At 35.2% G+C, this 17,186-nt stretch overlaps 1 protein-coding gene across 1 annotated transcript in view; it reads right to left on the reverse strand.

Annotated features, from left to right (window-relative positions):
• Positions 1 to 17,186, reverse strand: part of cntn4 (contactin 4) — a gene marked incomplete at its 5' end in the record, with an annotated part of 127,180 nt that overhangs the window by 90,969 nt on the left and 19,025 nt on the right. The window contains one exon of the mRNA XM_046846325.1: positions 8,041 to 8,136. Coding sequence (XP_046702281.1) covers positions 8,041 to 8,136 — 96 coding nt within the window. The remainder of the gene's footprint in view (positions 1 to 8,040; positions 8,137 to 17,186) is intronic.

Consider the following 17,186-nt stretch of genomic DNA (forward strand, 5'->3'; position numbering starts at 1 on the left):
GTGTAAAGACCACACTACAAATAGTGTGACCAAACCAAGAATTGGTTAAGACTACAAGATCAACAGGAGAAATCTGCCTGTTGAAAAATTTGACAAAATTGTGATTTTGCCACAACTTGGTCAGTTATATGAACAAAGAAATGTAAATTATGCATAATCTAATTATGTGTATAATATTAACTAAATGGGAATCTTTGTGCATATAATATTGCTCAAATTCCACTTTGACAAGGACTCAAACCTTTATAATACTTGAGCATGGTATATTGATGTGCTTATGTGCTACACTGTTCAGTTGCCAAATGACTTTCTTGTATATTACATTTTATAATAAATCATGAATTTAGACACATTCAATTTCCTAACTAAGGACGAAGTCAAATATAAACAAACCGCAAGTATTCTATATGATTAATACATATTTAATAACCAGAAGCCAGACATTACAAGTTCCTTTCCTTTTTTTTTTCCCCACTGGAATCCATTCACTAATTTGGACACCACCATTATCACACCAATATGTGCTTGTTGAATTCCATGTCCCATTCCACATTTATCCCAGTTTTTCCCGTCATAATATCTTTCTCGGAAGGATTTTTACTAGATTTTGGCGAATGGCGGTGGGGATTTGCTCATTCAGCCACAAGAACATTAGTGAGGTCAGGAATTAGTACGGGTGAGTAGGTCTGGTGTGCAGTCGGTGTTCTAATTCATCCCAAAGGTGTTCAAAGGAGTTGAGTTCAGTGCTCTGTAAACTGTGTATTCACAGATCCCTCTTTGTGCACAGGGGCACTGTCATGCCAGAAAATGTAGGAGTCTCTGAGATTCAAAGGGAAATCTCAATGCTCCAACACACAGACATTCTAGACAACTGTATGTCGTGTCTGTTTTTTTTTAACAAAACATTACATCCTAGCAGAATTAAAGCCTTCACCAGTAACAATGAACAGGTGCCAACTGTGTTGTTTTTTTGTTTTTTCAAGCAAACATAACAACATGACAAAACTCAACATCTAAAAGCATCTCATTTTTGCAAGCCCAGGCACATCCAGTGAATCAAGAAGGCCCTGATCACAGCCCCTGCAGGCAGTTTTACATACTCTACACATTATATTTATTACCCCACGAGAAAAAATAAACCTCTCAGCCTCCAAATGTATTTTCATCTAATCTACAAGGACAGCTCATGGAAATGTGAACACAAAAAAGGCGACAACAAACAATGAGAGGACAAATTGGATATCTCAGTAAATGCAATACATGAAAAGTCCTAGGCACATCTTGACAAGCACGTTAAATTTACAAGTGAAAATTGCAACTGGTGCAGAAAAATCAAGCTATTATCTTTGAAGAGCATGTTTTACTTGCTTGTACTTATTTTTGCCACCAAAAAAAAAAACATTTGCCATTGGTTCTTTTTATACTTCAATTTATAATGCAAAAAAAATTCTTCTCATTCTCATTCTCAACTTTCCAAGCAAAAGCAGTGTAAAGACCACACTACAAATAGTGTGACCAAACCAAGAATTGGTTAAGACTACAAGATCAACAGGAGAAATCTGCCTGTTGAAAAATTTGACAAAATTGTGATTTTGCCACAACTTGGTCAGTTATATGAACAAAGAAATGTAAATTATGCATAATCTAATTATGTGTATAATATTAACTAAATGGGAATCTTTGTGCATATAATATTGCTCAAATTCCACTTTGACAAGGACTCAAACCTTTATAATACTTGAGCATGGTATATTGATGTGCTTATGTGCTACACTGTTCAGTTGCCAAATGACTTTCTTGTATATTACATTTTATAATAAATCATGAATTTAGACACATTCAATTTCCTAACTAAGGACGAAGTCACCATGTATTTGTATTCATTCATAGGTCAACCAAAGCAAAAGTTAATTTTCTTTAGAAAACTCATTAAAAAACGTAAAAGAGGACCATTTAACTATATAATAACTCATTTAAATGATTCTGCTTGTTTATGATTCCACATATTGCCTTAGCTTCAAATCACAAAAAAGTCTGTATGTTCATCCTTTGCTATTACCCTCGCCACCCTCTTACCTCCTCAGCCCCATGCCACCTCAGGCATTTTTATTCTAAATGGGTTTTTGAAAATACTTTCTGTTTTAGCTAAAGCTTTGGTGTTGTCCCATAATGGTAATGTGTTCTAACTTTTAGAAAATGTCATTTTTTTTCTTCTCTGTGCCATTGCTGGTAATGTTTCATTTTCACCTACAGTATTTGTACTGTGAATTGATGTTGTAGACAGAATAAAGACAGAGCAAGAAAAGACATTGAACTGAATGAGAGGGAAAGCCAGAATAAATAGAATAAAGCAACCTCTGTGGCTTTTCATGACTGCAGAGACCTAAACTTGAAAAGGTGCAAGTTGCAATAGCTTTGCTTATGCTGTACATTCAGGGCTGGCTAGTATACACACATATATATGACTACAGGGACTAATATCTCTTTTAAGTTGTATGAATTATAAATATTTAGATAGATAGATAGATAGATAGATAGATAGATAGATAGATAGATAGATAGATAGATAGATAGATAGATAGATAGATAGATAGATAGATAGATAGATAGATAGATTATTCTATGACTTTAAAGAGATATTAAAAGTAAATAGTGAACCATAAATTTAAGGCTCCTTTTTTTGAATGATAGAGATGGCTGAAATTGATTGTAATACACTATTACATAGTTTTTTTATATACCGTATTTTTCGGACTATAAGCCTCTACTTTTTTCCCACGTTTTGAACCCCGCGGCTTAAACAACGAAGTGGCTAATTTATGGATTTTTCCTGGGTTTTTCCCGGTTTCACAAACTTCAAGCCAAAAAACTGAACCCCATAACATTAGACCAATGAAATTTTCGAACGGAAACGAAAAAACGCACCTCACCTGTGTTCTGAGCTGCACGGCATCGGGAGAAAAACTTCCACCGGTGTTGATTTTTAAACGCACGACGATGCCAAAAGATAAACTCCCGAGAGAAATACAGTAGTTGTGAAAGGAAGGAGGAAGACAGTGAACAATGACTTTCTTGGTCGGCTACTGTTTATATAACAAGCCGTTGTAGCGCGTTGAATCTGGGTGAAGGGAGAGCTCGCTAACTCCAGTTGCAACAGAAATAATTTAAGCACAGACAGGTTTTCAAAACTCGTGCTTTTTTATTTTTCTTGGCAACAACGTAACGGTTTAGTCAAATAAACTTAGAAATGAGCATCAGTTTCATAGTTTCAGTGTATAACTGCGGCTTATTTATGTTAAAAATAAAAATATTTGTAAAATTCAGTGGGCTTATACAAGGGTTATTCAAGGGTGCGCTTTATAGTCCGGAAATTACGGTACTTATAATATTTGTTTATGTATATATATATATATATATATATATATATATATATATATATATATATATAAATGTCCACACATGTCAACACAAATTTCTTCATTTCATTTCTTCATTTTACTCATATATATATATATATATATATATATATATATATATATATATATATATATATATATATATGGATGTGGCCCTTTGTATACGTACAACGGGCCGGGTGAGGCCAATCATAAATTACAGGGATGCACCGTCTGTAGAGGATGTTTTTGAAAAGGCAGGAAAGTTTTCCAGTGATCGTGCAAAGGCAAAAGGTATAACTCAAAAATTTTTGGAATGGTCACCAGTGGCTCGACGGGGTGATCTTTAAGGATCCCGAAAATAATAATCATTATAATATAATTTTATTTATTACACGGCTCTTCTTAATACTGTAGATTAGAACGTTCCATTCACTTAAATGGGCTTCCAAACGTTCGGCGGTCAATTATTTTCGTTTAACAGACCGTTGCTAATAATAATTGACTGCTGTCTGTCTGTCAATACTATGAATGGTAACAAATAAATAACAACATTTATAATAATAAATAAAACACTTTTGTAATTGATTTATTCTTTGAATTGCGATGCATTGATTTTAGTGAGGTTAGTACTCACTCATAGCCATAAATGCAATGGTTCTAATAATTGACATAATCTTTTCTTTCGGTGTTTCGGTTTTGGCCTTGATTTCCTCATTTTTGATTTTTAGTTTCGGCCAAGAATTTTCATTTCGGTGCATCCCTAAAATATTATCGTTGGTGTGGCCCTCTGACACAATTCAGGTTTCTCATGTGGCCCCTTGTAAAAATTAATTGCCCACCCTCGATTTAGTGTACCAAAACTAAATCTTTTTCTCTTTTTTCCTACTCAGTGTCTCTAGCGGCAGCATGAAGAATTACAGAACACACAACACATAATTACTTAACATTTACAAGAGTATTTTTACGAGCTGCCCTGTCATCTAAAAATGTAAACAGTCTTGTCTGTTTGAACAACTGGCTCAGTGCAAAGATAGAGAAGTAATGTGAACCTGTGGTTTTTCTATGTTCTTTTTATAAACTTTATATACAGTTTTATATATAACTACGAAAGCTATGTTTTTTAAGTTCACTTTGTAATCAAAGGATTCAAGGATATCTTCATTAGCAATGTGACCTTTCTTAAAGTTTGCATTAGAATTTACTTTTTAATAATAAGAATAATAATTGCTGAAGTATGGCTTTATGTTGACATGTAATTCTTCGATTTCGGAACTAAATTGCATAATATAGTATGAACACTGCATTTTGTACTGTTTCTAGCCACAAACACTCTTTGTGCAGAATGTGGCAAAAATTATTTGAGTTAAAAAACAAGCTGTGTGTGAGCCCTTAGAATGAAAATTGCACAGTAAAATTTATAAGCAAAGTTAGACTAAATTTTTACAAAATAATAAAACAAAAGAAGCAACTAAACTGAAAACATATGACAGACAGACTTACAATTGGCAATGATACTTTTACACCTATGTTCCTCAGAGCAATAGACAATGATTCATTGCAATATAACACCTGATAATTTCTGCCATATGCAAAACAATTAGACAACATAAAAAAACTATTTAAATGTTTTTTTGTCTTTCATTGTAGATGCTGTTCCCATTATTGCTGACACACTAAATAAATTTAACTCCTTAAATGTAGATCGGAAAACATTACAGAGGCATAAACTAGGTAGAACCAAACAGCCACGCCTAAAAAGAATGCCTTTTTATGCAGCAGAAGTGCTTTTTTATGTGCATCACTGCCAACATGAATGAGCTCCTAATATGCATGCTGCCATGCTGCTGGATTAATTAACTACAGGCTATTAAATTGATATGACTGTGTTAATGATGACTTGGAAGGTGGAGGGAAATGGAGCGATGAGGCAAGGGTTATAGAAGGATTGTAGATTCTTCCTTCTTTTTCTGCTACGGACAAATTGGCAAAATGCACTACTGAATATGAAGTAATTAGATGCCTGTTACAGAAAGACTGGAAGAATATGCCCATACACAAAATTTCCAGACAGCTGCAGGACTCGCTTGTACTAACATTATACACGGACATAAAACTGCATTTCTAAAGTACAACCACTGTTTCAAAACACAATGTCCAACAGTTAAAGAAAAAAAAAATTACAGAAGTACATTGTTACTGTAAACAGAGCCATCTCTCTCGAAGACTACAGCTCTGCAAGACTAAAATACACATTTTACTCTCTGTGAGTTCACTCTCATTATAACAGCATGAGAAAAAAACTTTTCTCGCACTCTGCAATGTGCTTTACGTCTGTGCACAAATTTTATAACAAACTATCATGACATATTTTAGGAATAGTAAAGCATAAAACGCATGAACGAGCACTGACCTTAAGGGGAACAAACACTAAAGAGCTTGTCTCTAGTTGTGTAGCAGAACACCACAGGAGAAAAAAGAACAGAAATTCTTAAAAAAAAACAACAACCATAGAATGACAAATCGACAACCACAAATGGAATGAGAACAGTGTCTAAAATGCCTTAGAAATGTTTAAATGTCTTTTTTTTAAATAGTGGATATAAAGCAAACGAGCTGAAAGTCACCGAAGTGTATAAAGATGTATGAGGCTCTCATTTTTACTGCCACACTATAATTTTAGTATATGACAACACAGATTCAGTTAAAGTGCCTTCTAATACTACTATTGGCCATAATTAAGACATGTTTTTGTTAACTCATGAACCACAAATAGGGTGTAAACAATTAAGACATAACTAAAGACAGCATTAATAGATTGAAGGTAGAACAGAATGTGGACGAGTAGGAAGATGGATGTACTAACTTTTCCCAACAGGGTTTTAAGATTGATGCTATCCTTATCTAGTTGCTTTATCTAGTGAACCAGCATAAGGACATGTTATTGATAGCAAGTTTAAGGCAGATCTGCAAGTCATTCTGGATAAGGGCATCTGCCAAATGCCATTAATGTAAATGTAAGTAGGCTATACACAAGGAGGAGACTTCAGGATAACACCATGCCATTATCCATGATTTATACACACGAGAATGCTTTTTCCATTACTGTTTTGCTACAAAAATTGATACATCACATTGCATGTGATGTATTATTTCTTTCATGCCTATGCAATTTTCTTGTCAGTGTACACAACCTTTTTTTTTTTTCTTGTTTTGCCCTCAATAGCAAAAAAATATATTAAGTAGAGACACTTTGAAAAAAATCTTAATAGCATAATGAAAAGAAAATTATTTTGCCTATTTACTTAGCTAGCCTAGTAAAATGTTTATGGGAATTTGGTCATATATTTATTTATGGCTATATGGTTCTGCTTCATTCAAATTGTAGAACATTTTACTACACTATATAAGTCTTAAAAGTAATCACTTTTTTTTTTTTTTTCTTTTTTTTTTTGCTGTGTAATGTTTTCAGTATTGTTTAAAAGATTTGTAATGTTTTTTAACATTTTAAAGGTCTTAAGTGGATAAACATTTATTTTTTTTGGTTTAGTGATTTAAAATGTATCTGAAAAATATTATACACTCTACCCTTATTTATTACAATTCAGAAGGAGGCTAATGAGCAAGCTGGTTTTATAAGAGAAAGCATCAACCATGACAGATCATAACATCTTAAGGTCAGCTACAGCTTCTGACCTTCACTCTAAGCTAACGCCCACTATTTATCAAGTTAGCTATGTATCATTGTAGTTATCAAGCTAATATTTCAGTGCATGCTGTGGCATAGATTAAAATAAATGTATTGTCCAAGTTAAAAATCAATAAAAGCCAGTGGTTGATGAAGTGTCTCACTGATTGTGAGACGATAAAAGGTTAAAGGCAAAAACACCTAAGAATTAGAGAACAATAATCCAGAATAAGACTGGAAGACAGTTCTGTGGACAGATGAGTTGGCGACCTATTCCAGGGATACTGAACCAACATGGCTACCACTCTGTAGTTCAACGCCATGCAATTACATCTGGACTGTGGCTAATTGGAACCAATTTAACCATACAACAAGACAATGACCCAAAGCAAACGTTCAAGCTGTGTAGCTCTGTATTTAGATAGCAAAAAGCCAGCTGAAATCTTATCTATCCTGGAATGGCCTGCCCACTTACTGCACCTAATTCCTATTGAACTGCTCTGGGATGAACTGGATTGCAAGGTCAGAAAGAAATATCCAACTAGCAAAGATATACAGTATATATAATATTTAGAAAAAAAAAACTGTTTGGATGCCAAGACTGTGTAAAGATTTGTTTGCTCAAAGTAAATCTCCAACCTAGTTTCTTGCATAGAAACAAAAAGAAACATGCATCTGCATCTCAAAACTAATAAAAACAAACTAGGTGATCCCAAACCTTTGACTGGCACTGTAAGAAGTAAAAGTAAACTATTTCTAAAATAAAAAATATTCCAATAAAGTACAAAAAACACAGAAAAAAATATACTGATTGATTAAAGTTCATAGTCAACTACAACTATGACAGTACTAATATCATCTAATCGCAGTGTAAATGGCTATGGACAAAGCTTTTAGCTTAAAGAGATGAGAGCAAATGAAAAAATTTTATTGGATATTAGAAATCAAGGTACTAACCTCCAGAGTGAGGAGGCGGGCCACACAGAAGCACCACCCCCTGTCCTTCCCTCACAGATACCGCACTTCTTCGATGAGTCCTGAAGTTTTCCAAATCTAAAAAAGAGATGGAAATTCATGAATAATTCACACATTTTAAAACTAGAGTCAAAAGAAAGTGACATTTTAAAGGGCATATAAAAATATTAAACTTGACAAGTAAGTCATTAAACTTGAAAGTAGGAAGGAAAAAGACAATAAAGTCTGACTGATTCAAAAATGCTGATATTAAATTAGTAACCCACTTTTTACTTGGTGGTTTTAGGTGATGATCTGGGAAAAAAACTGTGAATAGAACTCACTAGAGACTAGTTGAGTATTTCAAATTTGTGTTGTTTTTCAGAATTTGGGCTTTGGTGTAGTGCACACAAATACAGAGTAAACAGCCTTTTCCCTGACTGAGGGATATATCACCACCTATGGTGTGGGTTTATTAAGAAATTCTGCCAGCGCAGCCTCTTGCCAAGTTAAAATGGATATAAATGGTTAAAAGACTACCATTGGGCCATCAGTGTCTATTGAGTTTTTTCCATATTATATCCGTATGCAGAATATTATGTGCATCAGTCAGGGTGCTCATTATGAGAACTGTACAAACAAAACAAAGCGAAAAGTCTAATGTCTGCGCACCTGACACCTGACACAAAAATGCTAGTAGTAAATAAAAACCTGAAAAGAGCAGCACCATTTCAGAAATTCTGCAAGACAACCCTTTTAGGCAAAAAAAGTGTTATTTCTTATGACAGTGTATTAATCTGATGTCAGTGGTAAAGCTGAGCACTTCTTTTAAATCATCTCATGCAATATTGTTTTTGATTTATTTTGTTTGTGAAATGATTATTACAAAATCATCAATAATAAAAACGAGCAGAGATGGCAAAATTACACACATACTTCACTCAAGCAGAAGTACAGACAATCATGTTTTAAAAGACTCTGGTAAAAGTTGAGGTTGACTTTTTCTCTCAAGTTAAAGTCAAAAAGTTTGGGCTCCGACATGTACTTAAGTTAAAAACTAGCCATTGCTACTACCTGTTTTAGTGTCACGCAGGTCACTGAACTCACATCATATTAATACAACATAATTTCAACTTTCAATTTTTACGTAATAAATGTATACAGGCTAAACAGCCACCATATAGAACACAAGCAGACAAACAATGATGATGATCAGGTGATCAGGAATCTCTCTGTTTTTATTATGAGCGTTATAGGCTAGCCTACATCTGTGGTGTGTGATAGCAAGGAAATGATACACCAGTGGTAGGTTTGAAAAAGCCACGCAATGACAAGTAATAGGTTGTTGGGATGAAAACGGTGCGCAGTCAGAAGAAAAATAATGTTAATTTCACCTAATAGATCAAAACGCAGTAACGTAATTAAATAGTAAAGTAAAGCACTGATACCAGAAAAATCTACTTAAGTACAGTAACAAAGTACATTACTTTCCGCCTCTGAAACTGAGCTACTATAAACTAAACTGCAGCTTGTTATTAGATTCTAAAATATGATAAAATCAGAAAAAGTATTTTTTTCTTTTTTGATTTATAGTGAATGGGTAACATATGAAAGTAACATATAGCAACATGTTTAAAAAGATAGAGCAAAATAATTAAATACATGAGAAAAGCTCTGGTATTATTCATGAAAGCTGTAGTGCGGATTAAACTTCTTACCATAAACACACACCAGACTAAACACATTTGAAAGAAAAAAAAAATATATTAACATTATCTCAGGTCTTGTAAATGATGCATAAACCAAGGCGACAACAGTTTTATAAGATAAACATATTTCAGACTGTTCTATACTGTTTGTCAATAGGCTATTAAAGACTTCCTGGTCTGGGCACACCTTCTTTGGCTGTTCCCTTCAAACGTCAGTAACTAGCTGTTTAGTTAGTTTGTTGCACCATGCCAGTCTCTATTCAGGTCCTCAGGGCAAGGACTAAATCACTGCTGTAAAGAAAAGTGCAGAAGTTGCAAAAGAGCCTCAAGCTTTTGCATGATCTATGACATTCCCAACTCTCAAACATAAAAATGAAACTCTTTGTCATCTACCATATAGTTTTATGGCATTCAACAGACTGATTAGATGAAGGTGAAATCAATAACAGCCCCCAAGCAAGCAGGCACGCTTGGAATCCACTGTACCTTCATGACAGCGGTATTTTGCCAAGCATAAGTCACACATCAATGGGTTTAATGGCTCCCCTATTTATCAGCTCCCTTATGTGCTTTATTCATCGCGGGTTTGCTGTCAACCATTACGAAGCCATTTCAAAAGGACTTTAGAAACTGAAATTACCTTTACCTCTGGAACTCATTTATTTTTTTTACCCCCAACTTCTCATGGAAAAAAAAGAAACCTAGGTGATGATATTTCCCATGTTATTTTTGTCCTTCAAATCTTTGATGAAGCTAATTCACAGAGGTAGACAGCTGCAAGGATGGATGCCCTCTGATATCGCAGTTGGGGTGTTTAATTTCAAAACCTCTCACTGTTCTTTAGGAAGCAGAGAAAGTTATTAGAAGCATGCTACAGTGCAATTATGAAATAAAATGGATGAGAACAGCACGTGAAGATGAGGTTTGATGTAACATCACTTAAGCACATCATACTGTTCTGGACCAGGAAAAGCAAAGAGCAAAATTCTTGTGCTCTGTTCACTCTTTCATAAGTAAAAAAAAAAAGCTTACAAACATGCGGCTCATTTAAGGTACTTGAATGCAATGGTTTTATGTATGAAGCAGAAAATTTGGAATATACTGAGAATCAGAGGTATTGAACATTACCCAAGAGCCTGGAGCAGCCCAGTTAAAGTACTTAAAAAGTACAGTAGACTCATGGTCCTGCTGCTGGAATTTGGAACATAATGTGCTCTCATAATGTTGTAACTGACCTGCCTAAACATATGCTTTGTGTTTTGGGATAACATTTATTTATTTATTTATTTATTTATTTATTTATTTATTTATTTATTTATTTATTTTCAATTCATGTTGATTAATGAACATAGTTAAGAGCAGTTGTTCATGTGTTATTGGTCTGCAAATTTTTCCTTGCACATCTGTTTCTTAAGACTGCAGAAACTTATACATAAAATGTTATATATATATATATATATATATATATATATATATATATATATATATATATATATATATATATATATATATATATATATTAGATGCCACAAGAAAAACAAGTTGTTCTTGTTATTAATATAATCATTAGGCTACATATACATAGTAAAACACCAAAAACTCTATTAGTCTAAGGTTAATAATTTTGATGCAATGTCAAAGAACACATATTGAATAAAACAGGTCCATCTGTCAAATTATGATTATTATTATTATTATTATTATTATTATTATTATTATTATTATTATTATTATTATAGACAAGCTGCCACCAGGTGTAACAGACAGGGAATACAAAATAAGCACTTTTATAAAGACTGATTTTCCTGTCAGCTCAAACATGGATGTTTCTGCCAACAGATGTCCTTTGGTCAAAGTCACTGAGATCATATTTTTTTTCCTCGTTCCATTGTATGATCTTGACATTATCTGAATCTCTTGACCTGGAAGTGTATTGCATAATGCATAACACTGCTTCAATGATGGCTGATTATTTGCATGAGTAAAAAAAATCAATGGGATTGTAAAGAGATTCAGTAAATGGTCAAAGGGTCTCAAAATGTTTGTGTGTGTATAAGCTGGCCTGGACAGTCTCCTGGCCTGAATTTCTGTCCCAGTCTAGTAGCTATTAACAGCTTTAAAATGGCTTGGCATACTTTCTACTAGTGAACCTGTACTAGAAGGACAAAACACTATTCATCCACAAGATAATCCCTCAAGTAATGTTTGGATGATAGTGGTGAGGAGCACTGTCTAACACTTTTCAGCTGCTTCATACTACTCTGTCCTCTACATCAGCCTCTTTCACACCAACTTTCTGCATGTCTTCCTTCACCACATCCACGAACCTCCTTTTTGGCCTTCCTTTTTTTTTCCTCCTTCCTGGTGGCTCCATCCTTTGCATTCTCCAACCAATATACCCCATGTCCCCATCAATATAGCCTCCCTCACCTTGTCCCAAAAACGTCCTACATGCGCTGTCCCTCTAATAAACTCATTTCTAATCCTGTCCATCCTCGTTACACCCAATGAAAATCTCTTCAGCTCTGCTACCTCCAGCTCCACCTCCTGTTTTTTAGTCAATGCCACTGTCTCTAAACCATACAACATAGCAGGTCTCACCACAGTCCTATAAACTTTCCCTTTCACTCTTTTAGATACCCTTCTATCACAAATCACTCCTGCCACACTTCTACACCCACGTCACCCTTCCTGCACGCCTAACCTAAACTCCTTCACCTTCTCCACCTCTTCTCCCTGCAACCGCACCAGTCCACTGCCCTCCCCCTCATTCACAAGCGAGTGGTAGCTCAGTGGTTAAGGTGCTGGGTTACTGATCAGAAGGTCTGCCAAGCTGCCACTCTTGGGCCTTTAAGCTTAACCCTCATCGTATCATCTCTGAACCCTTCTGAGCAAGCTGGTATATGCGAAGAACAAATTTCACTGTGCTGTAATGTATATGTGACAAATAAAGGCTACTCTAATTCTTCTTCTAATTCACACACTGTCTTACTTCTACTGACTTTCATTCCCCCTCTCTCCAACGTGTACCTCCAGCTTTCCAGGCTCTTCTTAACCTGCTCCCTACTCTCACCACAAATCACAATATCATCCGCAAACATCATAGTCCATAGAGACTCTAGTCCGCCAACCTGTCCATCACCTCTGCAAACAGAAAAGGATTCAAAACCAATCCTTGATGCAGTCCCACCTGCACCTTGAACCAGTCTGTTGTTCCTACTGCACACTTCACTGCTGTTACACTGTCCTCCTGCATGTCCTGCAGCACCCTCACATACTTCTCTGACACACCTGACTTCCTCATACAATGCCTCACAGATACTGTTGCTCACAGATGGTCACCTCTTCTCTCAGCCTGGCTTCTTTCCCATAACATCTCCCTTATTCTTAAAAATCATTACCAGCACACTCCTCCTCCATTCCTCAGGCATCCTCTCACCTTTCAAAATTTTGTTGAACAAAATTCCACACTTCCATCTCTCCTAAACATCTCCATGCTTCTACTGGTACGTCATCTGGGCCAAACGACTTTCGACTCTTCATCCTCTTAATCGCTGCTCACGCTTCCTCCTTCCTTATATATATATATATATATATATATATATATATATATATATATATATATATATATATATATATATATATATGCCTTATCCTTTGCTTTTTTTCTTCATCTCTCTGTCTATCCCAATTCTGTATTGTACCAAGTGTCACACAAGTACCTTCCTAGCTGTCTCCGTTATCACTTCACAGTAGTTGCCCAATCATCCAGCACCTCTTCACCATATTGTTATTTTTTAGTCCTCACTTTCCTCCTCTTCTTCTTCACCTTCAAAGCCATCCTACAGAACACCAGTCAATACTGTTTAGCTACACTATCCCCTGCCAACACCTTACAGTCTCCTGCAGGTTGCATCTCCGAAATATAATATAGTCCACCCGTGTGCACCTTCCTCCGCTCTTATTCAACATGCTATGCTCCTCCTTCTTATTAAAATACATATTCACCACTGCCATTTCCATTCTTTAAGCAAGCTCTACCACCATCTGCCCTTTCACATTCCTATCTTTAATGCCATACCTTCCCATCACCACCTCATCACCTCTGTTCCCTTCACCAACATTGCCCATTAAAGTCTGCCCCGATCACTAATCTTTCCTAGGAACACTCTCCACCACTTCATCTAACTCACGCCAGAATTGTTCTTTCTCCTCCATCTCACAACCCACTTGCATAAACACTGATGACATTTATCCTCACCCCTTCAACATTCAGCATTCACTCTATCAGAAACTCTCTTCTTCTCCAATACACTGTACTCTTCCTTCAGTATCACCCCTGCACCATTTTTTTCCCATCCACACCATGATAGAACAGTTTAAACCCCCCTCCAATGTTCCTGGCCTTACTCTCTTCCCACTTGGTCTCCGGAACACACATGTCTAACTTTCTCCGCTCCATCATATCAGCTACCTCTCTCCCTTTACCAGTCACCAGTACCAACATTTAAAGAGCCCACCCCAAATCTGCCCACTCTCCTACACGTCTCCTTTCCACGCTCTTTCTGTAGACATCTTTCTCCTCTCCTTCTCCTCCTCTGGCGAACAGTAGCCCAATTGCCACCGGTACCCTGTTGGCTAACAATACCTGTTGCAGTTGCTGGTAACCTGGACCTCGATCAATCAGGCATGAAATTTAGGTTTGTTATCCGCATATTTGATTTGGCACATGTTTACGCTGGATGCCCTTTCTAACGGACCCCTCCCCACTTATCTGGGCTTGGGACCGGCACTAAAAGTGCACTGGCTTGTGCAACGCTAATGGCTGGTTTGAGCAGAGTCTAATATGTTGGTCGAAAATTTTCCATAGGTGTTCAATTGGTTTTAGATCTGGTCACTGTGATCAGATTTTATGGTTTAGAAAACTACTCCTATGAGGTACAAATGTTTCTTTAAGGATACAAGTGCTTAGTCAAAATAACTATATTAGAAGAAAGATCAAGTATTTTATTTTAATTTGTCACAGGCTGTATTCTGCTGGTGGCTTGGTTCTGCTTCAGGGCTAGATTTAAAAGCAAAATTACAGAGATCACTGATTTATGAAAAGTTATTTATAAAGGTCTGCTAATGTGTGTTTTATATTGGCCACAGGAAGTCTACTAAGTAGCTTTGTCTTAATTATTTCATAAAATATACCCCCCTACCCCCCACACACACACACACACACCTTTAACCCTGGAGCCACTCTGATTCAACAACAATTTCAGACACTGCTTTCCGATTAAGAAAAGGCATTTTTTTCCCCATTATTAACATGGGAGTAGGCATTAATGCCACCTTACCCTGCATTAAGTGCTTTCTATTTAAAACTTCAACCACTGTTCTTTAAAACGCATATAAATGATCTAGATTGATTAAACTCCATTGAACTTAATTACATACTGTCACACTTCTTTAACCCCTCGACATGTGATGAGCTTCTCAGTCTCGATGCTTGCATATGCTTGAAATTCTATAAAAGTCTTTCTAGAATGTGATTGATCTTAGCCACTGTTTTACGGCTTTCACGCATCAACTGACTATGTGCAAAGTCGTGTCCAATCAGTAGATAATAAGCAGACCATGAAGTGCCACTTTTCTTTTCTAAGCGCAGTCTGAGGTGTATAATACAGAAGTGAAGCTAAACTGAAATGGCAAACTTGTTCTTTTGCTCTTATTGACTTTTTTTTCCAACCGGTTTGAACTAGTGGCAACTCTTTTCTATCATATTGCATATGCTTCAAAAAGTTATGGATATTATTATATGGAAACTATTAGAGACATTCTGTTGTGGTCATTATAATAAGGAACTGTGAGACTTAATGTTTAATTTAGTAGATTCATTTCAACAATGTTGCTAGTCTAAAAGTTTGCTTGGCTAGGTGTAATAAATTAAATAAGCTTACTTTCACTTAGGTGAAATTTTTATTTATTTCAGTGGTAGAACACACATTTCTTAAACAATAATGCTGAATCAATAAGATGTCCTACTGTAATGAAATATACATAAGGCTAAGTTCAATGTTATTGTGTACTAGTATAGTGGCAGTTGGCATCCTATCAGTGTTGAATTTAGCAGAAACAAAAGGTTATGGTTGAATACTCCTATGAGGTACAAATGTAAGACAATTCTGTATAGGTAAACAGAATGATACATACCAGTAATGCTAATGACAAATTAAATGAATAAAAATAAATAGAAAATGTTCAGTTCAGTTAGTTGAAATAGAATTATTCATTCAATACGATGCAATTAAACCTAAACAATTAACATAATAAATGCAAATTTCTAATATTTTATAAATAATGTGTATTTGCACACATTATTATATACAACTTCACAAACCATCAGGACATGGTGTACATTCTATATTAACACTGATAGAGTAAAATAAGATTTTCCTGAGTTGAAATTTATGGTGTGGTCACATTTCTTACAACCCAGTTTGTTGGATGTTCACTTATAATGTCACCTCAACTTCAATACCATAAAGATTATGTTCTGTTATTGAACACCACAAAAGTGCAAAGGTAGACAAAATGCATAAAAAATCACATTTAAAATTTTTTTTACACTACTAACATATTGATGAAAATACTTCTCTGGATATTGGCTAACCTCAAATTTTTTGTCCATTCTAATCCAGTCCAAATTTACAGGCCATATACTCCTTAAAAAATACCAATGCTAGAGCTGTCACAGTTATACATATCCAACTGTATACCTTATATTGTGCTAGTGTTATGTCAAACAAAAGTAGGACCCAGTGTGTGTCAAAACTTTCACGTTTTGCTTAGTCTTGCCTGGGTATAAACAATACAGATTTTAAGCAATGATGACAGCAGGGATAGTTACAGAGGCCAGCAGTAAAACTGAGCTGTTGTGCAAATTTGACACCCTGCTATCTGCAAATATACATGTTTATCGCATTCACCAAAAACTTGAGATTTATTTCACATTTCTAATGTCTGTTGAATTCTTTATGAATAACTCTAGATAATGACACAATTACTTCAGTGAACTCACTATTTATGGTTTTAAATACTTATTTTAAATCTTCATTATTAATATTATTAATATTTATTTAATACTTCTTCTTGCTCAAACTTATCATAAAAAAATAGGCTCAAGTTCAAAATTGTAACGACACCTCACTCGCAAAAATCTTGTGTAACTTCTCAATCATTTTTTAAAAGTCTAAGGTTATATCACAGGTGTAAATACCATGTGTTTACTTTCAGTATTAAATCCTTACTGCAGCTTTTATTGACCGAAATTTGAATAATTATAAAAAAAAACGATAAAGAAAAAGCTTTGGGTGTGCTCTTTTCTCGTTCAACAGAAACATAACTCATTTGTTTGGGTGAGTGCAAAACTCATAGTCTCGCAATTGTAAGTCT

This window comes from Silurus meridionalis, chromosome 1 (assembly GCF_014805685.1).
Source record: "Silurus meridionalis isolate SWU-2019-XX chromosome 1, ASM1480568v1, whole genome shotgun sequence".
Lineage (NCBI taxonomy): Eukaryota > Metazoa > Chordata > Actinopteri > Siluriformes > Siluridae > Silurus > Silurus meridionalis.